The 27,302-nt window shown below is 47.4% G+C and overlaps 1 protein-coding gene across 6 annotated transcripts; it reads left to right on the forward strand.

Annotated features, from left to right (window-relative positions):
- Positions 1-25,694, forward strand: PNOC (prepronociceptin). 6 transcript variants are annotated; one of them, XM_070256706.1, is made up of 4 exons: positions 1-143; positions 13,250-13,399; positions 22,085-22,533; positions 25,273-25,694. In XM_070256706.1, the coding sequence occupies exons 1-3, from the start codon at positions 141-143 to the stop codon at positions 22,484-22,486; spliced, it is 555 nt and encodes a 184-aa protein (XP_070112807.1). In that variant the 5' UTR covers positions 1-140; the 3' UTR covers positions 22,487-22,533; positions 25,273-25,694. The 6 variants fall into 6 exon arrangements, with proteins under 6 accessions (XP_070112807.1, XP_070112806.1, XP_023491983.2 ...); XM_070256705.1 differs by having other exon boundaries at positions 32-143; positions 22,085-22,475; XM_023636215.2 differs by lacking the exon at positions 1-143 and adding an exon at positions 2,835-3,413.
- The last annotated feature ends 1,608 nt before the right edge of the window (positions 25,695-27,302 follow it).

The raw sequence follows: 27,302 nt of genomic DNA on the forward strand, positions 1-27,302 counted from the left end.
TAAAACGTGGAGAGAGTTTGCCCTCTTTGAAAATAAGCAGCAGCTTTTCCAGCTGGGACCCTGCTGGCGTGGTTACTAAGGAGACCAACTGGCTGGAGGCGCCACAGTCAATCAGCGAATTCCAAGCCGCCAAACACTTGATGGTGAGATGCTCTCTACCTGAACGGGGAAAATTGCTGGGTGGCTGGAGGTTCAAGGGGCTCCGCGAGGGAGCCCACCCAGGGCTGCCTTCTTCCCCTTGCACTCCCTCTTGCTGAAATGTCCTGGTGGCTGTTTTAAGAGCTTCTAAATCTGCCTCTAAACTTACCTGTCAGAAGTGAATGGAGTCTAATTCTTGCAGCCCCCGCGCTGGAGCCTCTCCGTTGCAAGAGGATGGCAAGCCAGTCTGGGCAGCAGTGAACTTCCACTGCCTCGTAATTGTTGGAAATGAGGCTGTGTGACCGTTCCTCCCCAACGACTTTAATAAATGTATACCGTCAGTCAGGAGAGCAGAAGGCAGCTCTCGGCTCTACAACCTGCCACCTGGGGGAAGCCGGAGGACCTCAGTGCCACGGGTCAGGGGCCAAGTGCTGAGGAAAAAGCCTGTAAGTCAGCGTGAGCACCACACCGAGTGCGTGCTTTCTAGTTTCCTCTTGCTTTTCCGAGAGGCAAGGTTCTTCTCCCCGACCCAGCAGTGGTTGTAAACTACCCTCCTGGGTCCATTCCAGCCTCCCCCTCCACGTGTTTCAGGACACAGCCGACCACAGCATGTGGCCTCATTCAACCCAAAGAGAACTTCCAGGTCATTCGGTTTGACTCTTCCCTTTGGTAAATGAGGAAAAAAGTTCAGAGAAGTTAAGTGACTTTTCACTCTTGCTTTTTCTTTCCCTCAAGGAAAGAAAAAGTATTCAGCTACCAAACACCCTAGGAATTACTAGGTGCTCAAAGGCAGGTGTATCATTTCAGACGATTTTCTACTGCGTTAACGGAGAATCCAAATAAGTGGCTTAAGCGAAACACGGTAGATTGAAGTTATCAATGGCTCCTCTCTGTAGCCACCCCCTTTGTCCTGTGAAAAGTCACCACCCACCCTGGCTCTGGACTGGCCTTGCGACAGCCATTAGCCAACAAATGCAGCAAAAGCAATGGCTTAGGCCTCAAGGAATGCTACCCTCTTCGGCTTGTTTCCCTGCTTGACTGTATTTGCTTGTGCGCGCACCTCAGCCTTGCTCTGAGACCACACCAGACCAGCCCGCTGAAGGGACATGAGGGACATGGGAGGGATAAAACACGTGGAGGAGAACGCAGGTGCCCCAGCGGACAGCCAGGCAACCTACCTCTGACTCCACCTGCAGCTGACTGCAGAATGATGAGGGAGCCCAACTGAGACCAGAGCTGTGCTGCTGACCCCTGCCTAAAATGCCAATTTGTGGTATTACAAGCCAGATAGATGGTTTGTTGGTTAAGCTTCTTACTATGGTGTGGCTTGTTATGCAGCAAAAGCTAACTGAACCCTGACTGATATTTGAAATAAATATTTGAGTTTTTCCTCTTCAAAAAAAAATTGGAGTTTGGAAATCCAGGATTGGTATGGCAGCTCCATAGTCATCTTGGGACCAGATGACTACCAGAATCCTTTTATCTTTATGCTCCATCATCTTTAGCTCATGGCTTCCATCCTCAAAGTTGTTTCACGATCCAAGATAGCTGCTATAGCTCCAGCCATCACATTTATGCTCCAGGCAGGGGGAAGGAGGGCAAAGAAGAGGACTTGTCTAGCTGAATTGGCCCGCTTTAAAAGAGCTTTGCTAGAAGCCCCACTCAATGACTAGCAGATTGACTTTCATTGGCTACCCTTAGCTTCAAGGAAGGGTGGCAAATGTAGCTTTGATTTTCTTCTAGGTGGAGCACATTGCCACCTAGAAGGAAATCAAGGGTACTGTTTAGTAAGGAAGAACAGGGGACTGGGTATTAGGTAGGGAACCTGCAACATCTGCCACCACACGGGGCAATCAAGCTCCAGCCTGGGACCCCAGCATACATCAGGAGGCAAGACTGCCACAGTCGTGATGACTTCTCAGGTTCAAAGCGGGAGCTTTGACCTGGGGTAACAAAGAGTTAAGGTTCGAGCAATAGAGACCTACGTGGAAAATCATGGGTGTGCAGATCTCCTGGGCCCTTTGGCTGTGAATACAAATGGGAGGGAAGTTTTAATCTTAAAACTTGTTGCTCTTAATCTGGGGCAGGTGCTTGCTTGCTTGCTTTCCATCTATTTTTTCATTAAGATATAATTCGTATAACATAAAATTCGCTATCTTAAAGTGTAAAATTCAATGACTTGTAGTATATTCACTATGCTGTGCAACCATCAGCATTTTCTAATTCCAGAACATTTCCGTCACCCCAAAAAGAATCCCCATACCCATTAGCAGTCAGAGCAGATGCTTTCTCAAATCTTTCTCCACCCATCTCAGATCGATGAGAGAGCTAGACTTACTTCAGCCCCTTGGACAACCCAGACTCAGACCCTGAGATTCTGGAATATTTTTGGATCTTCTTGGGAGAGCCAAGGAGGAGGTCATGGCACAATTCTCCCAGGGCAAGGAAAGGAGGACCCCCAAGGACGCTGCAGAAGCTAACATTCCTGCCTGGGCTGACCGTGAGCTACCCCCCACAGAGAAGGGAAGGAGGCTCCACAGCGAGCCGAGGGGCGTCTTCAGCAGCTTCTGAGACTCTAAGGCAGTTAGCTGTGACACCCTAAGTTACAGCAGCAGCTTTAAAAGCGCTCTGATGTGACATGAGATGCTGACGGGGGATTTTTAGATTCATCTGGTATTGTTTAATGTAAAAAGGATAGAAAGCATGCAGAACTCACATTTATGAAAAGTCTCATATGTTTCAAATACAAACAGAATCTCGCTTTTCTGCTCAGAACCATCCTGGGAGGTATTACACCCATTTTAGAGAAGGAAGACCTGAGGTTCGCAAAGAGGAGCAACTTGGTCTGATGGCAGAGCCAGAATTTCAGACACTTCGTTCTGAGTGTGAAGTCTCAGCATTTTACATTGTGCCATGCTGCAGGCACCAATGAGACACCTCCTGACCTGGCCTGTGGCAGGTGGAGCCACTCCCGAGTGGCCTAGTTGTTGCTGCCTGTGGGGCAACGACAATAGGAAGGGGCTTGACTCAGCTCAGCTCTGGACTTCTCCGTGCCTGTGGCAGCCGGGTGTGAGCTCCCTCTCCTTCTGCCTGATTCCTATTCTTTACTCTTCAGGCAAAAACGTTGCTCAAGGAGACTCCAGGGCTGGGGTCTGCCTCACCACTGTCACCAGGAGTCTTTTTTCTGACTGACTTGCCAGAGCTCCCCGTCAGTCCTCGGGTGCCTCTGGAAGCAAAGGGAAGCAGCTGTGGGATCCTGGCTGAACGGAGCCCAGGTAAAGCAGGCTTGAGAGTGGACTGATGGGGAGGGTGGGATGTCACAGGTCTGAGCACAGAGCTGGGGGGCAGCAGCGGCCAGGAAGGATTGTAGGCTCTGCCGTTGGCTTGATTAAGGGGGTCAGTGTGTGGATGTGTCATCGAGGTGGGCAGGGAAGGGGAGGGCTGTGTGTGTGCCGGGGAGGATATATATGCTGGTGTGGCTGATACGAGAACCCAGCCTCACATCCGAAGGAGCCGGCTACTGACAGCTCTCAGGTAGGCAACTGCATGCAAATCCCAGCCCCAAGACAGACTGCCGGGAGCCCCGGGAAGGAGCAGGGCAGCCGGGGCGCTGGCCGCAGCCTCTGTCCTTTGTCCAGTGTGGATCCAGGCTGCTCCAGGCCTCCTGTGAGATTATTTCTTCATTCATTTTATTTTCAGGGCTCGGATGGGGAGTGGCAGGGGGAGGGTTGAGGTTTTTCCTCCTAAAGGGAGATGCAGAAGAAGAAAGAGCTGAACTTGGAGATGAGGAAAAGTTTTGATTCCCCAGATGAGGCACCTACTTTGTCATTGCTATCTGTTGAGGAAAGGTGGCTGTAGGAGTGAGCTCAGAGGAGGGGTAGGCACTTGAAGGGGGGGGCTTGCCTTTCAGGGCAGCCCTCGGGATGCCCCCCACCCCTGGCACCCTTGTGAGTGATTTCTCTGTGGCTGACTTCCTCTTTCCTTCCCGCATAGTGTGTTCAGGCTGGTTTTCAATGTATGACTGAACTTAATTTGGATTTAGGTTTTTAATCCTGAGGGAATCAAATAGAAATTGCTAATAATGAGGTGGGGACAAGTCGCACCCGGGGCGTTGTGCTCCACCAGCACACTGCTGAGTGCGGTCGCTGTGTGTGAATTCCACATCGATTTCTGCAGGGATGACCTTGGTTCCCAGACCCTGAGTTATTTGGAGGTCTATTATCTTTCTCTGCATCTTTCTCCTCCTCCCCATCTCTCCCACCTGACGGTCTCTGCCCGGGTGGAATACGTTCAGAAGTCATCCAAACTCTCTCTTGCTCTTCCTCAGCCTCCTTCTCTTTCTCCCTCTCTTTGTGCATCTCTCTCCCTTCATGTCTTGCTTCCCCTCCCTCCATTACCCATCCCCTTCTCCCCCCATTTCACTCTGAACATGGGCAAGTTCTAGGGGAATTTCAAGTAAGGCAGGATGATGAGGGAAATGGACTATTTAAAGCAAGCTGCTTTGGACTTGAATACCCTGATCCTGGGCTTAAACATCTGTGTTTCGCTTCCTCGAGCAGCCCATAATTGCCCCAATTATAACCAATAACATTGTTCGGCAGATGAACAAAAGATGAGCTTTGCACGGCATTCGCCAGCAAGCCTAAACCAGAGTTTTCAACATAGAGGGGAAAAGTAACTGCCTGGCTTCTTATCAAAACCTTCCAAAGAAATTGCTGCTCTTTCTCACTGCCTGTGGGTGGCTGCTGCACGCACGCTCCTTTTTCACATTTATAAAGTGTGGCAGGGAAATATTCGATACACTTCCACTGATGGTGTGATACCTTTAACAAAAAGGATTAGCGTCCATTTGGGCTTGCTGGGTCTTCTGTAGGGGAGGGTTTCAAGCGCTGCCTTATAAAGGAGCAGCCTTCACGGTTCCATGTACTGACCCTCGAGGGCGCTGTGGTGCAGCCTGGGGGCGGCTTCGGGGTGCAATTTTGTTCTCTGCAGGGCCGTAGCCCCTGCTTTATCAGCTGAAGGCTGAGGGTACTCGGGGATTTAGAAAATGCAGGAGATTTTGCCTTGTGAATGAAGGGAGTAATTGCAGCATTAGGCTCCAACCCGTGCTCTCTGGAGCCTACGACAGGAGCTGTCACAAAGCTAGTCTGTATTCAATCAATCAGGTGTTTATCATCTACACTCCACCAAGCAGGGGAGGCGCGCGGGGGCTTCGGGGGGATTCAACAGAGGTGATAATAACAGCCCTTTACATTCGTACAACGATTTACATCTTAGCGCTTTCACACCCATTATCCCCGGCGGCAGCCCTGGGAGGTGGTGTCATTATCTCCGTGTTGCAGTCGAGGAGACTGAAGCTGAGAGGTTAAGTAATTTCTTCAGGGCTGGCAGAGAGAAGACTGAGTCCCGTCTTCCCTGCTTCAGCGCCTCTCCCGCTTCGGGTCGGGGGTGCTTACAAACTAATGGAGTGGGGGTGGGGCAACACAAACAGTGAAACAATTAGAGGACCAGGCAAGCCTGGGTGTAATTAAGTCCTAACGGGCGTCGTCCAGACAGCGGGTGCTGGAGGAACTCGGGGGAAGGAGCGCTGGCTTCAGGTTCCGAGGATTCTAGTGGGGCAGAAAAGGAGGTAGAACTTGGATGGGTCAAGGGCTTTGGAGAGGGAGGGGGCTACTGGGACAAAGGCACAAAAGGTGGGCAAAGGAATTGCCATTTATTGAACCTACTGTGTGCCAGGCAGTGAGCTCAACTTGTCTACATGGTGCTAATACACATACGCACACGCGCGCACACACACACACGCGGGGTAGAGATGTGAGGTTTAGGGTAAGCGTTCTATGGTTTTATCAACGTGGTTCACTGAGCCTCATCCCCCAGCCTACAGGGCCCAGAGCCCAGGAAGGAATCTTTGAAATCTTCTTTTCTGGTCTGGATGGAGCTCCCTATCAGATATCCTGGCGGGGCTGGGGGGGGGGGAGGGCGGGATGGGCCCTTCTCAGAAAAAAGGAGTCATCGTGACAACAGCTTGCAGTGGCCTGAATGGTTGGGAACTCATTAGGCAAACTGGATTTTCTAAACACTTTTATTTAAATGTCTATAGGTGTTCCCACTATCTAACATGAAGATTTCCTTCTAACCACAAACTAGCTGTGAGATTTGGGGCACTCCAATTTGAGGGCCAACCTGATTTTCTGGGCAATTCCCTAGTTAGGCTACAATCACATTCAGTCTTGACTTTCCATGTGTCCTGTGGTTTTTCAAATACTGGCTGCTGCGTCGGCATGGCAGAAACGCAGCATGGCCAGCTCTGAATGCCCTGGCTTGGCGGGGAAGTGGAGAGCTTGCCTCCGAGGAGTCCTGGGTCTCGTGAAAATTTTGGTGGATCACACATACACCATCCAGGGCTCTGCCTTCCACCACAGCTCAGAGCCAACCGCCCCTCTTCTCTCACTTGTCTCTGCACTTCCCCGCCCCCACTCCCCATTCAGCTTTTCATTCATTCAGCCAAGAAACGTGTGTGGCATTCCTGATAGGAGCCGCGCAGTGCTGACAGCTGGGAAGACAGACCCGTCAGACTGTCCTCAGCTTCCTCAGAACTCACCGTCAGTGTCGTCACTAGATGTTAGCAAGTCTAGGCCAGTGGTGCCCAGAAGGGACGTGGGTGCCCGACGATCCACCAGACTTCAGGAAATCGAGGCTTTTTCATGTTGTTCTCTTTCTTAATTTGCACTCTAGTTGGTTTTATAATGTATACAACCTACAAATAAATAAATTGGGAATTTGTGCTGAAAGCTGATTGCTGGAGGTATACAGTTAAAGAAGCGTGAAGATTATTGGTCTAGATCCATGGCTCTTTTGCTCCTCTGTATTTTCTAATCTTTTTGAAAAGAATGTTGAGTGATTTTATTATAAAAGTAAATAAAAGCTTTTAAAAATCCATTTTAACAGGATATGTGGACCCGTTGGCTTTGAGCAGAAGATCAAGGTTAAGAGTGATACATTTCCACTCTTTCTTTGTGGCAGCCTGAGAGGAGATGTATCTGTGGCCCCTCCAGGCCCTCGCCTGAGCCCCCAGCTGGCCTGCTCTCCTGGCCTCTGCCCTGTGCTGCCCTGAAGCTGCTTGCTCGTGAAACCCTCATCCTCGCTCCCTCTTCCCTCCTTCCTTCTTGCTTCCCTTTACCAGGAAATCACAAATATCTGGCCACTTATAAAATCAAAAATATTAACTATCTCCTCCAACTGCCTCCTTTTGGAGAAGGAGAAACTGAGGCCCAGAGAAAGAAGGGGCCTTGCTCAAGATGCCCCGGGTAGCGACAGAGCCCGAGCTAGCAGCTGGGACTCCCGTTTCTCTCTCAGGGCTCCCGCTCATTCAGCGCTGCCCGGCACCAGGCCTACCTGGTCTGTGGAGGGAACTTGCTTTGGCCTCCACCTCCTCTAAGCCCATTCCCTCCTTCCAGGTGGAAATTTAGAGCAGAAGAGGGACCTTTTTCAACGTAAGTGTATTAGTCAGAGGAGGAAAAGAAACTCAAGAGGCCTCCCTCAGTAATAGCTCCTGAAGAAGTAACAGCTCTGTGTAGGAGGCCTATCTGCAACGGGTCAAAGAAATGAGGCGTGTGAAAGACAAACCCCCGTGCTGGTGGGCAATGAAAACTTCCTCTGAACTGGGGAGAGGCAACAATAAAAATAAAGAGATTGCTATCAGAGGAGCAGGAAGCCCAGAGTTCAGATCAAAAGGAGGTCCTTAGAATGAATTCACCCACGCAAAGACTGCCAGATAACTGCAGAGACCATTGAAAGCATGAGCCTGGAAATCAGATGGGTTTGTCTCAGGGCTGCCACTCTAAGTTCTCTCTCCTCCGTCAAGCCTCAGTCTTCTAAACTGTAAAATGGGGATAATAGCATTTACCCCACAGGATGGATGCTAAAGCAGCTAGCCCAGTGCCTGGCACATAGTACTCTAAATAGTTACTATTAAATACAAAGAGACAGTCTCAATGAGATTCCACCAGAATTTGCCAGCCTTTCAAAGCAGCACCAGTATAGGGAGTTTAGTTTCCCAGAACATACGATTTGGCATCAAAATACCTGAGTTTGAGTCAGGGCTCTGCTGTTTATAAGCTGGATGATCTTGGCAAGTTGCCTAACCTCTACGAACTTACGTTCATCTCAAAAGGGGGATAATATTAACCCTAGATATAGGGTTGTATGTGGATATAAAAATCTTTTGTAACCTGTAAAGAACACTATCTACACATGTGGTTGATGAGAAGGATGGGGACGCACATACCTCTAGCGGGAAGTCTGCTCCTCTTCCCTTCACCACTAAAAGCACCAAAATTACAGGCTCTCTCATAGGTAATAAGACAAAACTCAATTAACTTTTAGCTTCAGCTAAAGCTTCATACGTAATTCTCCAAACAGATAAACAACGAATTATATTGCCCTTAGAAGCAAGATTACATGCAAATAGATTAAGGCTGAAACACAGTGGTATGTTTATAATTTATAAACAGTGAGGCACAATTAGATTTATGAGGTGTCATTACCGAACTAAAAGGTAATTAAACGTTTCTTTATTCAGTACGAGATGTCCAGATTATAGAAGTGTTAGCTGAGCTTGGCTCACCAGTGAAATGCAAGCCATAAAATTCAAACACGTTCAGGGAAGTTTTATTTACTGATGGTCAGTATCGTACAATAAACAACAACAACAAAAACCTGTTGTTACCCCCAGTTTGCAGTAGAGAAGACTGAAGCTCTCAGAGGGGAAATACTTGCCCAAAGTCACAAAGTGTAAAGATCAAACATAAATATAACCCGTGAATTAACTAATTACTCGCTTTCACCTTAATTGGCATTAACTTATAGACAAAGCAACAAAAAAAGCACATAGATGTTGTCAAGACTTCTTAAAAATGAAAAACTTCCATTGAGTTTTCAATAAACTTCCAAATCTAACCTAACCTAGAACACAACCATATCAAGTGTTGCGAGGAGCATCCAAAAGTACAAAATGTTGTCCTCTTTTTAAAGATAATTACATATATTTTGAGCTTTCGTTTATATTAATCTCATTTAAATATCACAAACCGCCAGTGAGATAGGACTGTGCTGTCATTCCCGTTCTAAGGATTCTTTGAATTGCAGAGGAGAATGAATAGCATTGAGTATGGATGGTTTTTAAATAATGGGTGGGGTCACCTGTTAAAAGTGAGGGGTGGGAGCTAGAGAGGGAGCGAGGTGGGAAAGTGGAGGAGAGGCGTGCCATGGACTAGTGCCAAACCAAAGAAGGCCCACATTTTACATGCAAGAAGGCTACCAAATCGAACACATGCTAAATGTCCCAGGAGTTCATTTTCTTTCTTCACCTCACCCTAAAAACCCGTTTACCCAGAATTTGAGATAACAAGTATCAGTCAATCCAGCAAACATTTCCCAAAAGTGCAAGTTGCCCCGGTTAATGAAGTTCACGAAAAACCTCAGCCAGAGAGCATTTCATTAACATCTGTCACCACTTATCAGCTCAGCCTACGCAAACCTTCTGGATTGCGATTTTGTATTAGGAAGGAAAGGCAGCAGTCTCTTCTCCTCTCCTTCCCTTTCTTCTGTGACATACAGGCACTGCCATCATGTGGCCGTAAAGAGCACAGCCATGCCATTCGGGACAAATTCTACAAAAATGTCTCCTGACTAGAAAAACTGAAAGTCAGTAGAATAAGAAATATAAAGGCAATTCTCAATGTAAACAAAAGGCTTATTAAGGTAGTCCTAAATTTAAGACATTTGCTTATATGGTGGCTGTTTGGAACTCAAGATTCATTTTCTCTTCAAAAGAACCTGTAAGAGGGGGCTGGCTCCATTGCCGAGTGGGTAAAGTTCCGCGCACTCTCCTTCGGAAGCCCAGGTTTGCGGATGAGGGTCCCGGGCTCAGACCTACTCCACTCGTCAGCCATGCTGTGGAGGCATCCCACATACAAAATAGAGGAGTATTGGCACAGATGTTAGCTCAGGGCAAATCTTCTTCACCAAAAAAAATGGACCTGTAAGTGGTGATGAGCTTCCATAGCTTGTCTACCAACACCTAATTAACCTGTACAAACTTAGCATATAGAACTATTCCAACCATGCCTCACCGCCGTTTGTAACACATGTGGAAGTTCAGCTTAGGATGGCATCTTGCCTTGCCCTGAAACAAAACTAGTTCATATGCCTCCCTTCTTGAACTGAACAATTAGCTAATGGAAGCTTTGTCAGTGACATAGGTCCTGAAGTGGCTCCCGTGCTATGAGCATCCCGGCCCCCCAATGAGGCAGAGGCTCCTAGACACTCCTCAACCCTACACTTGCTAAGGAGAAGGATGATGGCTCCTGAGATACTCCACTGTCATTTATCAAACATTTTTAGCATCTTCTAAGTGCCCTGTGCTGGGTGACAGAAAGACAGAGGACCATAGAACGTGATCTCTGCCCTTCAGGAAGTCACAGCCAGTAGGGGAAATAGACACATAGTCCAAGCTTACCGTGCAGCGTGATCAGTGCCCTGAGAGAGACAGTGATGGAGTTATAGAGTGAAGGCTCTGTGTGGGCTCTTGCTTTTCTATAGTACTTGCCATGTGCCAGGTGCCATTTTAACTCCTTCAAACATTAACCCATTAATCGTCACAAGAGATAGGTCCTATTACTGTCCCATTTTTACAGATGAGAAACAGAGGTTGAGTTGCAGACCTGGGATGTGAACCCAGGCAGTCTGTAGTGACGAGCAGATGAGAAAATGCTAATCATGACAACTCTGTGACAAAGATGTGTTGTGCCTGGTTGACAGGCAGGCCCCTGAGCCTCCCCTGCTTCTGGCTAGGATGTGCTGCATCCCAATGCTGTAGAAGCAGAGGAGATTCATCTAACGCAGACCAGGATTGGAGATGGCTTCCCAGAGGGCATAAGTCTTGAGGTGTGTATGAAGTATCAGTTAGAGACAGACGTTCTGGGCAGAAGGAAGAGCAAGTACCAAGAAGTCCTTTCACCAAGGCATTAAGGACCCAATAGAGCTGGGAATTATACATGCTTCACTAGGACGAGAGGAGGCACAAGGGCGAGTGATGGGAGACGAAGCTAGAGAAGTGAGCAGGAGCAATGCTGAGTCCCAACGCGGGTTATAGAATTATTTTAAGTGAGAAGTGACATCATCCAATTTGGAGAAGGCTTGGTGGGAAGCCAGATCATTAGGCAGACTAATTAGGAGGCTATCACAGTACCCAAGGCAATAAATCTCAAGTAAGGTACTGGCCCTCGGGATAGAGAAGAAAAACTGCGTTTGAGATATATTCATTTGTATAGATGCTCATGTTCCTCAGCCTGGGACTCTCATAACCTGTAGGGTAAAGCTCAAACCCTTCAGGATGGCAAAGCAGACCCCATTCCTCTGGATCAAGCCTCTCTTTTGGCAGGGGGCTTCCCTTAGGGAGTGCAGGCAGGTGGCCCCAGCACACCAGCCCGCTCCCTATCCCCTCACAGGCTATGGTTCTGACTCCTCTATGCCTTTGAAAAGGCTGCTTCCTGAGTCTCTCAGATGCCCCCTTCCTTGTCCTCTTGGCAAACTGTTACTCGTCATTCAAAACCCATCTCAAATGTCACCTCATTGACTTAAACACTGATTGAGCATATGCTAGTCGACATCCTCTTGGTATGAAATCCTTAGATGATGCACAAGAGCTGGGGTGGTCTCTCCATATGGCCACTGGGTGACCTCAACTGCAGCATCCCCTTCCTCCTCCTATTGACTTGCTCCATTTCACATCCATCTTCTACCAGTGCTTCTCAAACTTCAGCATCTGCACAAATCACCTGAGGATCTGGCTAAAAAACACAGATCTAGAATCAGTGGTTCTAGGGTAGGGCCCGAAAGTCTGCATTTCTACCAAGATGCCAAGTGATGCTGATGATGCTGCTCACACACTGCATTTGAGCAGCAAAGCTTATACTTTTCTCAGTATAGTCTGGTGAAAAAGCCATCAAGGCAATTATTTTTGTTTTCCTACACTGAACTCTTTTTTTTTCAGTAAAATTTACGTACAGTGAAATGCACAGAATTTAAATGTACAATTCAATAGTTTTTGGCAAATGTATACACCCCTGTGACCTACAGCCCAATCAAGAATGTTCACAACATGTCTAGAAAGTTCCCTTGTTCCCCTTTTCTCTAAATCCTCCAAGTAAAGATGGTTCTACAGGACCCAAAATGATGCAGTCCAACGAAATAGCTTTCTGATCCAGGAGGCTTGATCACAGGATAAATGTAAAGAGGAAGAGGAAAAACTGTGCATCTTTCAGGCCATCCTGCACAAAGAATATAAACTACTGAGCTAACTAACTAGTCATCATTAGAGCTATCCCCTTAGAATAGTTTCTTTGTTCATTTTTCAATAAATAACTCCACACACCTTGTTCTGTGTTTTGCGTGGACGAGCAAGGTGAACATAGCACTGGCTGTGTGCTCAGGAAGCTAGCTCACATCTAGCAGGGGAAATGGACAAGCAACGTGGCAGAAGCCTCCAGGAAGAGCACATTCTGGGACGTGGGTCACTCCTGGTCGGGGCTGGGGAGGATGAGACAAGGTACATGAGTCACTCGTAAATCTCATGTTTGACGCATCTCACTCTTGCAAGGCACTTTACAAAACTTTCCTTGCGGATCTCATCTCATCTTTGCAACAGCCCTGTGACAAGGCAGGGACCACTATTCCCCTTTTATAGCTATGAAAACTGAGACTTGGAAAGGTTGTCTTAAGGTCACACACTGGTAAGCTGCGAAGTGAGGCCTTTAGCTCCCCGGAATCACTCGTGCATGTCAAGGCCAGCTGGGTGGCAGGAATCGCAGAGGTGTGCTCTCCCCAGGAGCCCAGACACTAGTCCCTGCATGACCATTAGGCCTGGCTGCAGGAGCAGACCACCTGTGCCCTTGACAATCCATTTCCTCCTGGGAGGTGAATCTCGGGCCCTCACACCGTCCCCTCCAAAGAGTATCTTTCTTGCATCCCCTGTGCGAGGGCCCCCAGCCCCTACTGGCCCACACAGAATGGCTGTTCTAACTGCCACCCACCCTCGCTTGTGTTTTAGCAACTGGCTCCCGGCTCCTGCACCATGAAAATCCTGCTTTGTGACCTCCTGCTGCTCAGCCTCTTCTCCAGCGTGTCCAGCAGCTGCCAGAAGGACTGCCTGGCCTGCAGAGAGAAGCTCCACCCAGCTCTCGACAGCTTCAGCCTTGGGGTAGGTCTGGGAGCATCGCTGTCTTCTCCTCTCTCCCTCCGCCAGAGCAGATCCAGAATGAGAAACTAAGGCCTCACCTAGAGGTCATGTGACTCACCCGGTGTCATGTGATCAGCAGGAAACAGACGCAGGACTTGAGCATTTTCTGAACACAAACCCCGTCATCTTTCCACTTTACCACATTCAAATGAAGACCTGCCCATGCTGCCATTTTGTTCTCATTATTAAAATAATGTATACGCATTTTAGAGAATTTAGCGAATTCACAGAAGTATAAAAAATGAAAATTAAAATCACCTTTAAACTCACTAGAGGAAGAATCCCAGTTTTTTCACTTGCTACATTATATCAGGATAATTTTCCTGTGTTATTAAACATTATTTTAAGTAATTTCTTTCTATGAATATAGTATAATTTAACCATTTCCCTCCTGTTGAGTATGTATGTTGCCCTCCATTTTTTGATATTATAGATAACTCTACAATAAATGCCTAAATGCCCGCTTATATTTTAAATTTTGAATTTGAGGTGCAAGTCCTGCATTAAATTTCTTTTCATTAAATAAGCTACTTTCTCAACTGCTTTCATTTCCGTCTAAATAGTTACTCCTCTCCTATCGAATCCAATACAACAATTATTTTTTCTTTATAGTCTGATAAACTTTTTTCAAAAGATGCCATGTTTCAAACTCCTCAACCTTTAAAAACAACCAAAAGTAACTACTGTTCCTTAAGGCAAATGTACAAATATAGAAACCAAGCATTTGTGTTGGGCTAACGCTCTAAGGATGAGCAGACACAGCCCCGACAGACCCAAACACCAAGCTCTTCCTGCACTGGCTCCGACTTCTCTTTGGAACAAACATCACCCCTGATTGTTAAGCACTAGTGACCTTCCCAGCCCCTTGGACGCCATGACCTTGGGTTGCCTTGTACTGAGAAGACGGAGCCCAACAAGTACAAATTCTTTCCAGCCTCCTTACCGCCACCCTGGGCTCTGTCTTTGTCCTCCCCACCTGCCTCCCGTCTGTGCTCCTGCCCCTTCTTCCTCCTCCTTCCTTTGTACCCTTGATTTTCCTGCTGAGCATTCTCCTTCCTTTTCCCCTTCCGCCGCTTGCTCTTTCCTTCCCTTCGTTGTCATGTTTCTTGAAAGATTGCAACTTTGACTCACTCACTGCTCTCTTGGAAGTCACCAGCAACTCCTAACCACTGAATCCTGGGACTGATTTGCTCCTTGCCCTCTCTTGGCAAACTTGCCTGGCTCTCTTCTCCATTCTGACTCTCCTTTTGCTGCCTCCTGTGGGGCTCCTGTTCCTCTCCCTACCCACTAAACATAAGTGATCTCCAAGATTTCCTGCTTCTTACCTCTATGTACTCTCTCCCTCTGAGATGCCATACCCATATCCCAGGCCTTTGGCTCCCCTCAGGTGACACAGAACTCCCAAAGGTACACTCCTCCCTTCCTCTCTCCTGGGCTCCAATCACTTTCCACACTTCCCAGGAAATCTCGCCTTCCTTTCCTGGCCTTCCCTCTGCTCCTGGAACTAGCCCTGCCATCTTGTGCGAGCCTCTCCCTCCTCCCTCAGCTAATAAATCCCCCTCATCCTTCAAAACCAACATTAAGTTTCACCTCTTACAAGAACACTTTGCTGATTCTCCACCTGCCCCCAATAGAGCCAGCCTCTCCATCCTTTGTGCTCTGCAGATACTTGTATTTGCTAGTCCATCTCTCACCATTAGGTGCACGCTTCCTTTTCTGATGGTTCTGGGGATCCCAGCGTGTAGCACAGTCTGTGGTACAGAGAAGTGCTCAATAGGCATGTCCTGTGGAAACGGTAAAATTGCAAGAACTTTCATCTCCGATAGGTATGTACATCCACGGCAGACACTGCAGAGATTTTTACGTTGGTGTCTTTGGAAACCAGTAAAGAATTTGGACCATGTTTCCATTTCTCCATAGCATCTTAAATCTCTGGGTTTAACACTGTGAGTTACTTCTTTGAAACAAGTTAGAAAATGGCCAGTTATAGCCTCACAGTGAAGGATGAACCCCTCACAGTGCCTGCTGACCCCCTGGGGACCTGGCTGCCTGGTTGTTTGGTTTCTAGTTTGTATTCACTTTTAATCTATTTTTAAAAGTTTTATGAAATGCCTAAAATGTAGGCAACCACATCTCATCTCCAAATATCACAATCCTTGGGTCTGTCCACTCTGTGAATGATGGGGGGACTCAGATATTTCAGCCAAGGCCACCTTCCCAATCCCTCCATGAAATTATGCAAGCCCGAGCTATTCCCAGAACCCTCTGGACCCTTGGCTTCATCAAGAATTTCTTTATTTCTCACTCCAGGTCGATTAGGTATGGTCCAAGTATGGCTGGCTTTTTGTTAGACTATAATTTTGGTCAGTAAATGACTCACACACCCAAACCCACTGCAATGTCCTGGGCTTTCACCTAAATATGGATGGTACTTACCCCATCAGCTTAAGTAGAAGAAACTAGATTCACTGATTTGCTGTAGAGACAAAGCAGAAGGTAACCCCCAAGAAAGATCTGTGGAAATTTATTTAAAACTTCTTAAAGCTCTATTAATAGCAAAAGAACAACTTCTGCTCACGCTTTCTATCTTCATTATGTGAAAACTCAGTGGTTGATTGGCAGTAGGAGTTCCTTACACGTTTTTCTTTTGCACTATTCATCTGCTGGCCTGTTCGTGTCAGCCCTTGGGCATTCTAGCAGCACCTCTTGAAGGAAACAGCTCCCAAATCTCTCTTGGTCAGAAGTGGTTTCATTCTTTAGTAGCAGAAACTTGGCAATCTCAGTGACCTTCTTCTGCTCCTTCCTAAGGGTTCCTGTGCCTGTTTCCCTAATCTTTGATCCCAGACATCCAAATGGCCCTTTGCTCAGTTTCTCCACAAGCCCAGCTTTACAGATCAATTTGGCACCAATCTGAGACTTCCAGATGCTCACCCGAACCCTGGCTTAATATAGCAATGCCATCAGCGTGGGCTGTGAAAATGTGTTCAGCTTACTTAATAGACCATTAACCCATCTCTGTAAAGAGGCTGCTGGGTCCCTCAGACCACAGGGTTACGCATTAAGCTCACATGTCCATCTGGTGCTACAAATGCTCTTGTGAATTTGGATTCCTCATATTTGCCCAAAATTTTCTCCTAAATCGAAAGTTGAGATGATTTTGTTAGTACCTAATTCATCTAAACAGTATGTCAAGTCTCCATACAGGCTATGCATCTGGTTTGATCACAGAATTTCATTTTCTCGGATTGACACACAATCTAATTACCATCTGGGCTTAGAAACCCAGGGGCTCACAGATCTAATAGCCTCCAGGTTTAACAACTTCCACCTGTTCCTGTAAATTGAAGGAGAGGAACAACTCAACAAGCATTGGGGGCTCCAATTCTGCAAAGATTGGACCGATTGTGCAAAGGTCCATTTCAGCTCCAAAATTCTACACTTCTACTGGATTTCCCAGTGCTACCCTGCTCTCCTGCTTTCTCGTTGACTCTGTAGAGTAGGGTTTCTCAGACTCACCACCGTGGACATTTTGGGCTGGATAACTCTTTGTTGTGTGGGGGGGCTATCGTGCATTGCAGGATGTTTACCAGCACCCGTGGCCTCTGCAGTAGCATCCCCCATGCCCACCATGTGACAACCAAAAATGTCACCAGACTGCCAAATGTCCCCAAGGGGGCAAAATCGCACCCACTGCTATAGAATAATAACCCAATAGGATAATTATCTGAAATAACATACTACAGATTGGTTCTACGTGATTTTCTTCAAAGTGTTTTAGGAGAAGGCTAAGTACAGACCCCAGTGACCCTTTGGAAGAATCTCTGACCACTGCGTTCCATGATGGCTTCTTCCTCCTCAGAGCTTGTTCCAAAGCAGAATTTCTCAGCGTTGTCCAGCTTCAGAATCACCTGGGGGTGCTTGCTACAAATGCAAATTCCTGGGCCCCACCCTTGGCTTCTGACTCGGAATCTCCAGGGGTGTGGGCTAAGACTTTGCATTCTAACAAGCTTCAGTAGTGATTCTTAAAGAACACTCCAGTCTGCAGCTATCGTTGTTCAAAAGTCCGCCCTCTTCATCTATGGAAGTTGCCCACGATTCTTTCATATCCAGTGACATTGTGAGTGTGAAAAAGCGGTTTCTCTATGTACCTCTGCCGAGTTGGCACCGATGATGTGTTAGTTCTGCCAGCATCTCTGAGAAAAATCCAAACGGAAAAGACTTGCTCAGAACAGCCACAGCTTGAGTATCAGTAGGTGCCAAAACCACCGCCTCTGGCTAGCAGGTGGGCTTGGCAGAGGGTGCTCCTTGGAAGCCTTACCAGTGAAGGTAAGTGGTATTCCCATCGTATACTGTCTCTTTCTCTTCTCTGGTCCAGCAGAAAATGAGCAACTTTCCCATCAGAACCTTACCTTTTGTCTCAGGATCCTTATTCTCTCGTTAATTTCCATTAATCCGTATTGCAAGCACACAGAGGACACTGAGTAGGAGATGTCCTGGGTTGGGACTCGAAACTTTTGAGTTCTTGTTCGGGTTATACTGTTTTCTAACAGTGTAGTTTTGGACACATTACTAAACCTCCTCGTAAGATGCAAACATGGACTACATCAGTGACTTCCAAACCTAGGCAAATTTCAGAATTACCTGAACTTTGTAAAAATGTTTTAAACTGTGGTTCTATTCCTCAGGGATTTAGCTGGGTTTTGAAATTCTGTGTTTTTTAAAGTTCTGCAGGTGATTTGGATTCACACCCAGGTGTAGGAGCCATTGAACCAGGTGTTGCCTAAGGGTCCTCCTAGTGCTAGCATTCTATGCAACGCTTTGCTGCTACACAAGAAGAGTTGGGGCTGGTTCCCAGTATGGCTAGTGGGTGACTTCAGCTGCAGATCCCATCCTTTCTCCTGTTGATTCCATTTCTCATCCTCAGTATGGTCTCCACTTCATATCCCAGGTATTAGGTGGCTGGAATGCATATAGACTCTCCCTACAGCACAACTTACAGCCAAGTAAAGAGGTCCTTAGCCTGGAGTCCATGGTTTTATAAATCTATGAGCCCTTGGCCAGCCCCATGGGCGAGTGATTAAGTTCACGTGCTCTGTTTCACAGGCCCAGGGTTTTGCCAGTTAGGATCCTGGGCACGGACCTATCGCCGCTCATCAAGCCATGCTGAGGCGGCGTCCCACATAGTAGAACTAGAAGGACCTACAACTAGAATATACAACTATGTACTGGAGGGCTTAGAGGAGAAGAAGAAGAAAAGAAAAGCAGATCTATGAACATTCTAAAATTGTATGCACATTTGACATGAGTGTGCATTTATATGGTGAAAGGGTGGGTCCATAGCTTTCTTTAGATTCTCAAAAGAGTTCATGACCCACAAAAGGTTGGGAACCCTGGTCTAATGCGAAAGACAAGTAATCAGGTAAACAGAGAGTTGTACAGGGTGACAAGTATGACATCAGAAGCCTTTACCAAGTGCTGGGGCGGGGGATGGGGCGAGTTCCCATTGCAATAAGCTGAAACTCCTGTTCTTTCGGAGATTCTCTTTCTCGTCCTTTTTCTTTTTTAAAAGAATTTTCTCTTTTTCACACTTAGCTAAGCATAAGGTGACTTCTTAATTGATTCGACTCAGGTTGACAAATCTCTGTTGAAACCCCACTATTTACTAGATGCAGAAGATTCCTGTAAATGATCTTAGCATGAGTAAGATGAGGTCTCTAATTTGCCATAATCTGCCTTGTGAGGTATTATAATTATATTAACCACATAAATTTCCACAAGAGCAATACAAAGTTCTGTGGGAACACAGAGGCAGGAGAGAGCAATTCTGGCCAGGGAACTAGAAGAAGGTGTCATAGAGGAGTCACTCTGGAGCTTGGCTGGCCCCAAAGGATGGATGGAAGGAGGTCATTCCCAGCGGGAACATAGTGAGAAAAGGCATGGCAGGGCCAGGGGTAGGGGTGCAGTGAGGAGGAATCAGAAATAAGACTGAAAGATGGGCTAAGACCAGATGGCGGAGGTACTTGAATGCTCCACTCAGGGGTCTGGAGTTGTTTTTTGGACAAAGACAAAATATTGGACAGTTGTGGGCTAGTAATGATGTGACTAGATCTATTCTTCTGGAAGACTATTCTGCCAGCAGCTGGGGTCAGAGATGGGGCGATCAGTTAGGAAGCCACTGCACCCTAAGAGGTACTTAGGCAGAGGGGATGGAAAGGAGGGGCAGGCTTACATACTGGTTGGATGGCATAATGGGAGTTGGGAGGAGGGAGACGCTGAGGATATGCCCAGATATTCTAAACCCAAGTCAACTGGGGAATAAGGTGACACTCAGAGACAGACACACAGAGACTGAGCAGAAAGGCAGACTTGGGGTGGGGAAAGTATATCAGATAAGAAGCAAATTCACCTGCTAGTAACAAAAACCTAAAGTAACAGTGGCTTAAATATGACAAATTTGATTTCTCATAAAAAAGTCGGGAGGCAGGCAGTCCAGGGCTGGAATAACAACTCCACTCCATCACCAATGTCCCAGATTCATTCTCTTTCTGCTTTACCTGTAAATGGCTGCCATCCTCATATGGCTTCTATCCTCTGAGTCACCTCTTGGTTTCAAGATTGCCAACTGAGCACCAGCCAAAATGTCCACATTCTAAGCAGGAGGCTGGAGGAAGTGGAACGATGTTCTTCCTAGCTAAGTCAGCCCCCTAGTTTCCCGGAAGTCCCACCTGGTCACTTCCATTTATATGTGTTTGGCCACCTCTGGCTACAAAGGAGGTTGGGAAACATACGTGTGGCCTTCAGGAAGAAAACAAGCATTCTGTTAGTAAGGAAGAGGGGAGATGAGTATGGAATGGGCAACTGGCAGCCTCTGCCCCAGAAGGGAAGGTGGACTTCATTCTTAACAAATTTCACTTAAAGTGCTGGTCAGGCAATTTGATGGGGATTCCAGATGGAGATCAGAGTCTGAAGTTCAGGAGATATCAGATGCTGGACATATAGACCTGGGATACCCTGAGAAAGTGATGACCAAAATCACAGAAATGAACAAAGTCACCAAGGGGCAGATTGTAAGGAGAGCGGAGAAGAAGTTTAAAGTCAGAATCTTAGGAACACAGGAGGAAGGAGCACCAAGTCTGAGATGTGAGTGCAATATCAGAAAGAGAACTTTCTAGAGGGTGTTGTCTGCATTGCCAAATGCTGCAGGGTCAAGGAGAATGAGGGCTAAGCAGGACCATTAGGTCCCGTGACTGGGAAGTCACTGGTGGTCCTCAAGAAGGCAAAGTTAGTGGCGTGGATGAGGGTGGGAAGCATACTTCAAGTTGAGGAGAAAGTGGAAGATGCTGAGGTAGAGGCGTAAGTGCACATCACATCTTGGAGAAGCCTGGCAGTGACAAAAGGGGGTCAGGGTCAAGGGTGGCAAAGCCTTGCAGGAGAAGTAGGATTGAAGGAGATCTTTCTAGAGTTTGGTGGAACAGCCTGTGAGGTCTGTGATTTAAGCTGCATGCACATCTCACTCCTTGGTTAGGGATCAGGTTAGAAACTTGCCAGTAGAGCATCTGTGCCACCCTGAACACCTGGCTGAGTGTTTTTGACCCCCAGATAGGGGCTATGGGGCACACACACCAGTCTTCTCATGTGCCACAGAGAGCAGTAACTCCTGGTGTCCTTAAGCCAGGCAAGAGTTCCAAGGTTTGAGAAAAGACCCTGCAGCTTCATGCTGCCCATGGCGGCAAGGTCAGGCTGAAGTAGGATTTTCATCTGGTTAAGGTCAGAAACACAGAGAGGAGCATTTGGGGTAAAGCCAAACCAGTAAATAGGAAGAAAAGTTGGAGTCAGAGGCTTCCAGGAGACCAAATCAGAGACAAGAATGTGAGACGGTGGGGCCCAGGTCACGACCAGTCAGAAGGGGATGGGGAAACATCGTGGTCAGGCTGGTGGTCTAGACGAGAAGTGGGAGACACCTGGAGAGGCAGAGCAGCGTCACAAGTTCCCAGGAGCCTGGCGAGTCTACTGGATTGCATCTCATGGTCCCTCTTCCTCATCTGGAACCAGATTGTCCAACCCGCCTAGACCCTTGACCCTCACTTTCTATAAATCATGCACAGATGATGATGAATAGTGTATGTAGGGTGAAGAACTAACACCACCAAGGTTGATCTTTACCTGGTGACCTTCAAATAACCATGCAGATTTAACTACACACTTTGACATGCCCAATTTCTTCAGTCAATCTGACCTCCCCCAAGCCTGATAAAAGAGCAAAATAAAATCCATCCTTATGGGGGACCCTCACAAGCTGTGTTTGGCTCCAAAAGCCCAAAAAAGGCTATAACTGGGTGCAATTTTGGTGCTCTCATTCTGCATTAACTTGCTGTGTCACCTAGGGTAAGTTAACCTCACCTCTCTGAGCCCCAGGTTTCTTCATTTGTGAAATGGTGGAGCTGGACCAGATAGTTTTCTGTTTCCTTCCAACTCTGAAATTCTATGAACCTAACAAACCACATGTAAAACTGCTGCATGGTACTTGAGATGCCTCAGAAGTGCTTGCATTACAGACATAGATGATAGAGGGACTTTATCTTCTCATTGCCTTGGACTAATAGACATCACTGGTCTTTATCCTTCCTCCCACCTCTGTCTTTGCAGGTGTGCATCCTTGAGTGTGAAGGGAAGGTCTTGGCCAGCCCTCTCTGGACTCCATGCACCAAGGTCATGGGCAGGGGCTCCAGGCAACTCAGCTCTGCTGAGTCAGAGCATGTGGTGGCTGCTCTTTACCAGCCAAGAGCCTCCGAGATGCATCTGAAGAGAATGCCTCGCATCAGGAGCCTGTTCCAACTGCAGAAAGGGACAGAGCCTGGCATGGATGAGGCTGGAGAGATGGAGCAGAAGCAGCTGCAGAAGAGGTTCGGGGGATTCACTGGGGCCCGGAAGTCTGCCCGGAAGTTGGCCAACCAGAAGCGGTTCAGTGAGTTCATGAGGCAGTACCTGGTCCTGAGTATGCAGTCCAGCCAGCGCCGGCGCACCCTGCACCAGAATGGTAATGCGTAGCCGGAAGGGGAGCCCCTCCCAGCTGCACCGTCCACTTCAACCCATGAGTGAGTTGAGCACGAATGAGCTGGGGGCAAGAAGAAAACTCTTATCCCCACTGTCTTAGCCTTCCTCCCAGAACTGGAAGCACATTAGCCCCCAAACACATACACGGACCCCACACCACCTCAAGGTGTTCAGCTCCTGGGCGGCCTGGGAGGTAAACTCACCTCCCCGCCTTATGCCCACCCTTTCTCTAGGGAGCAAAGATTTTCCTAGGATTGCTCCTTGAGGCTGACCACTGCCATTTAGAGACTGGTTACCATGGGGATAATAGTAGTATGTTAAGATAACTAATTCCTTTATAGCTCTCCAGGAGCTTAGTTACTATGGGGACAGTTCAGTGGACCAGTCCTCGTATCTGGTTGCCGTAACAACCATTCAGCTCACCTTTCCTCAGAGACGTTCTCTCTAAGAACCAAGAGCTGGACCTACCCGTAGCCATTTGCAAAGAGCCTGATTTCTGTGGCCGTGATATTACTATTTTACCTTCAAAGACAGCTTGGCTATCCCCCATTCCCTCCTATATTTCGAGGTGACTGGATTCCATGAAAACCATTAAACTTCCCCACTCCTCTCCAGTCAAGGAGTTCTCATTAGGACCTGGAGTTACACTTTCTGCTTTTCTTTCTTCCCCTCATCATTTGCCCATCCTACCGCCTTGCCAGAGATGAACTGATTCCTTGCAGTCGATGGCATCATCGCTGAGTAAGGCTTTGAGAATTTAGGCCAACTGACCTGGCAGCTTTTAGAATAGGGACTAAGGGATCATTATCCTTCCTCACTTTTTGCTTCTTTCCAGGTGCCATTTTTGTTTCGGTTTTGTTTGCTTGTTTGCCCTTATTCCTCTGTCCTTTCTGGTCTGTTCTTGCCCCCATGGGCATGCTTACTCATGCATCTGTATTACATTTCAGATACTAAACCTCAAAGACCCTAATTTATTGCCCAGTCATTACAAACTCGACTTTCCTCAGCCCATCAACCCATACATAACTTTGAGTGGCATAGGGAGCTAGTATAGTGGAATGTCCTAAAAATCTAAGAAAATCCCAACCATCGAGCATACGTGCCTTAACTCATATACGGGAATATGATTATCTGCAGAGTCTCATGCCTCTGCCTTAAACAGTCTAGAAACTCACCCGAACAGAAAGAACGAATCAGTTGGTCAAAAACATTCCCAAAACATTCCCCAAGTGAGGCTTTCCCCTGACTCAGACGCATAAAAGAAAAAAGTCTGCATGTGCGCTTTTATTTTTGTTTCCCATACAAGAAAGGTAGCCAGATCGTTGATAATCTTCCTTTAAAGTATATTAATACATGTGTTAATCTTTGGCACCCACACTTCAGCACAGAGGCAGCCCACGTCACTCTTTGCAGGTAGGCCAGCTTGTTTGCAAAAGGCCCATTGCCAAATATGGACATATGTATTAAGTTGTAGGGAGAAGGCTGCTGTGTTTATTTTAGCAGAATGACTAATCTACAAAGGCGCTGAATTAACCTGCACTGGTTTTGAAGTCATGCTCTTGGAACCTTAACAAGCATTCTGTTTCTTCCTAAGCCGTATCTGTGCAGTACCCACGAGCAAATCTTTCAGAAATAACATGGATTTAATTATTTCGAATCTTAAAGACATTTTTCTTTAAAGTGGCTCTTAAGGAACATTGAAGCTCATGTCTAAATCTGAACTGCAAACATTTTCTTTACCTAAAGACAGTTTAAAATCAGTCACATTAGGCGCAATCAATTTACTTTTTTAAAAACTATTTGAACCCCTACTCAGGAAATTGGTTTTTCTAATTCTTCTATTAAGCTTCCAACTGAAAGGCACTGAAACAAAACTGGAAAGTTCTTGATGGAAACATTGGAAACATTAACCAGCTCATTCAGATATTATTGGTTGCTCTCCTTTCTCCTGCAACCATCTCTACTTCTTCTCTCCACATACTCATGGTTGCTGAGTTCTGATATGGATATATATTTACGAGTCCGTATCGGGCAGCTTAAACCCTACCTCTATTCACCTACACACACCCCAACCAGCCCTACACTGGCTTGAGATTTCCCCATCCTGGGGGCCTCCTGTTGCCAGAGCTGTTGTGGACTTCTGAGTAGCCAATACCAATGTATACTTACAAGGCTGGAGGGAATGGGGCTCCCTACCACGGGAATGGGATAAAGAACCCTATTTGGGAAGTGTAATGATGTCCTGGCTAGGAGGAGCATTGGGGTTCAGGACTAGTCCTAGACTGATCTGTGAAAAGGGCACACTGGTCTCGGTATTTGCTGTCCCTATACCGCTGTCCTCTCTTCTGCTGCCCTGAGCCCTGACCCTTCCAGACAGTGGGAAGTGAACAGGTTCATTCATGGTGAGGAATTAGTGAAACCAGGCTTACAGAGCACTCGCAGTATGAGGAGGCTATTTAGCCTCGGGAAATGAATTACTACACATGAGTTCCAAATGCCAGGGACAAGAAAACTGTTTCTGGGCAGGGGGCCTATGCCATGCATCCCAAGGCCCAGCCCACAGACCCCACCTTGACCCTCAGTCCTGCCAGTGGACTCAGGGCCAGGGAGAGCAGGCGTGTAGAGGGAGTGAGGGAACCCTTCTTGCTGCTTCAGGGGCTATCCATTCAGTTGGTAGCTTTTCCTTGCCTCCTTTCCATTGCTCGGTCACGAGGGCCAATAGGAGTGAAGGGTCAGGAAAACTATCAGGTTTGCCATTTTAATCATTTCTGTCTCCCCAGGTGTCCGGGTGATCCCCAAAACAGCATGTCTCCAGCCCCAGACCTGCCAGCCGGGTACCAGGATTCCCTCTTCCCCAAGGCACTGAGGCAGGCTTTGCCTCCAGGTCTCCACCCGCAGGGCGCAGAAGCTCCTGTCTGGTTGTCTTCCCCCCGCCCCCCGCCCATGGCATGTTTCACGACACCCCTGTTGCTACATCAGAGTGTATTTTTGTAATTCCCCCAGCTAACATTTAAACAGCCCCATCATTCCTTCTCACCTGCCTCTTCCCCCTTCTAGGGGTGGGTTAAAGGAACAGGAAACCAAGCCTGGGGTTTTGACTCGTCACTGCCATAACTTGTTTGTAAAAGAGCTGTTCTTTTTGACTGATTGTTTTAAACAGATATTTCTCCATTAAACTTCTACTGAGCAAATGGTTAATAAATTGGTTGGCTGTTTTCAGTGAAGTGAGGAGCACAGACTCCAAACACACCATCAGAGCTGCCTCTCGGGAGGCACAGGCAAAAAGCACATGGATCTTCTTTATATAAAGTAAGACAGGGCAACACCCCACCTGCGCTGTGTCCCCAGATCCAAGTCGGGGGGGAGTTGATGTCCACAGCTGTGCGAATGGACGGGTGGCCTAGAGGGCACAGGGTCTGTAGAACCTCCCTGTGCACATCACCATCACAGGCCAGTGAGTTGCTGGGCCCCACTCCTGGTTTCTGACTCAGTACAAATCTACATTTTTAACAAGTTCCAGGTGATGCTGATCCTGCTGGCTTGGGAACACCGGAATGGGTTCCAATTAACATGAAACATGTTAAGACGTGTAACTACCAGAGTTCAGCCAAGAAGCATCTGGCACACCCAAATGGCGTAATTGAGGAGAGTCAATCATCTACAAAATAGACAGGGATACAGGAAATCAGTAAGGGATGGTGAGGCCTCTGCGGAGGAGTGGGGGAGCTCTAGTAAGGGGGGGTTACTGGAACCCCATGAGAACTGCAGCTCCCTGTAGCTCTCAGTAGGGAAATAGCCACTCACACTGTGCAGGGCAGAAGGGCCAGTTGACACAATACCCCGACTTCTCTCTCCTCCGGCCCTTCAAACTCCAGCCAGGTGTCTCCTGTTGGTCAAACCCAACCAGAAGCAGGAAAATTTGGGTTTCCTCAGATGAAGCCTGGGAGGGCCCAGGGCTGCCAACGGAGAATGGCCAGCTCAAAGGCAATGACCTGATCTGAAGGGGGCTCGGGCAAACTGCAGTAGAGCAGTGGATTCATTTGGGACTTTCTTAGAGAGATGGGGTGAGGAAGGACAAAGGAAGTGGGAGAAAGAAGCCCTCTGTTCTACCCCAAGGTAAGGAACAAGGCCAAAGACAATCTCCCACACCCGCTTTACAGGCTGCTGAGCTTGACCGACTTCTGCTGTGATCAAGTTCCCGGGTCTTCTCAAAGTGGCATCACCTTCACTATCGGGCACTGTTGGGGGGGTCCCTAGAAGCCGTGCCCAGAGACGCACCATGGTCCTAGAAGCTGAAATTGCATAAAGCAGTCCCAGTGCTGCAAGGGTTGCTTTCTGCTTCCAACACCCTGCCCACCTAGGCCAGCTTTTAAATTAGCCATTTGGGCCAGCACAGTACACAGAATCAAGGAATTCAGGAGTGGCCCGAGCTGCTCCCTAGGGTCAGAATGCATTCCATAAGTAAAGTGTGATGTATTTTCTCCTAAGTCACTTGCCCACTCCCCAGCAAACTCAGGAATATGGCCAAGAACATGCTCCCGATTGTCAGTACAAGCAGTATAGAAAATAGTTACTGCCTGGACTACAATCCTAGTGCCATTATTGCCCAGTTTATGACCTTGGGCAAGTTACTTAACCTCTGTGCCTCACTCTCTCCTCTGTCAATGGGAGTAATAGCACTCCTTCATATGGTCATTTAGGTCATCCGTGTAAGCGCTTGGCCTGGTCCCTGGTGATGTCACCTAGTGTTTCCCAGTGTCACATGCTATCATTTGTTTAACACTAAGGACAATGATAATCTTATCCTTTG

The sequence above is a fragment of the Equus caballus genome, chromosome 2 (assembly GCF_041296265.1).
Source record: "Equus caballus isolate H_3958 breed thoroughbred chromosome 2, TB-T2T, whole genome shotgun sequence".
NCBI lineage: Eukaryota > Metazoa > Chordata > Mammalia > Perissodactyla > Equidae > Equus > Equus caballus.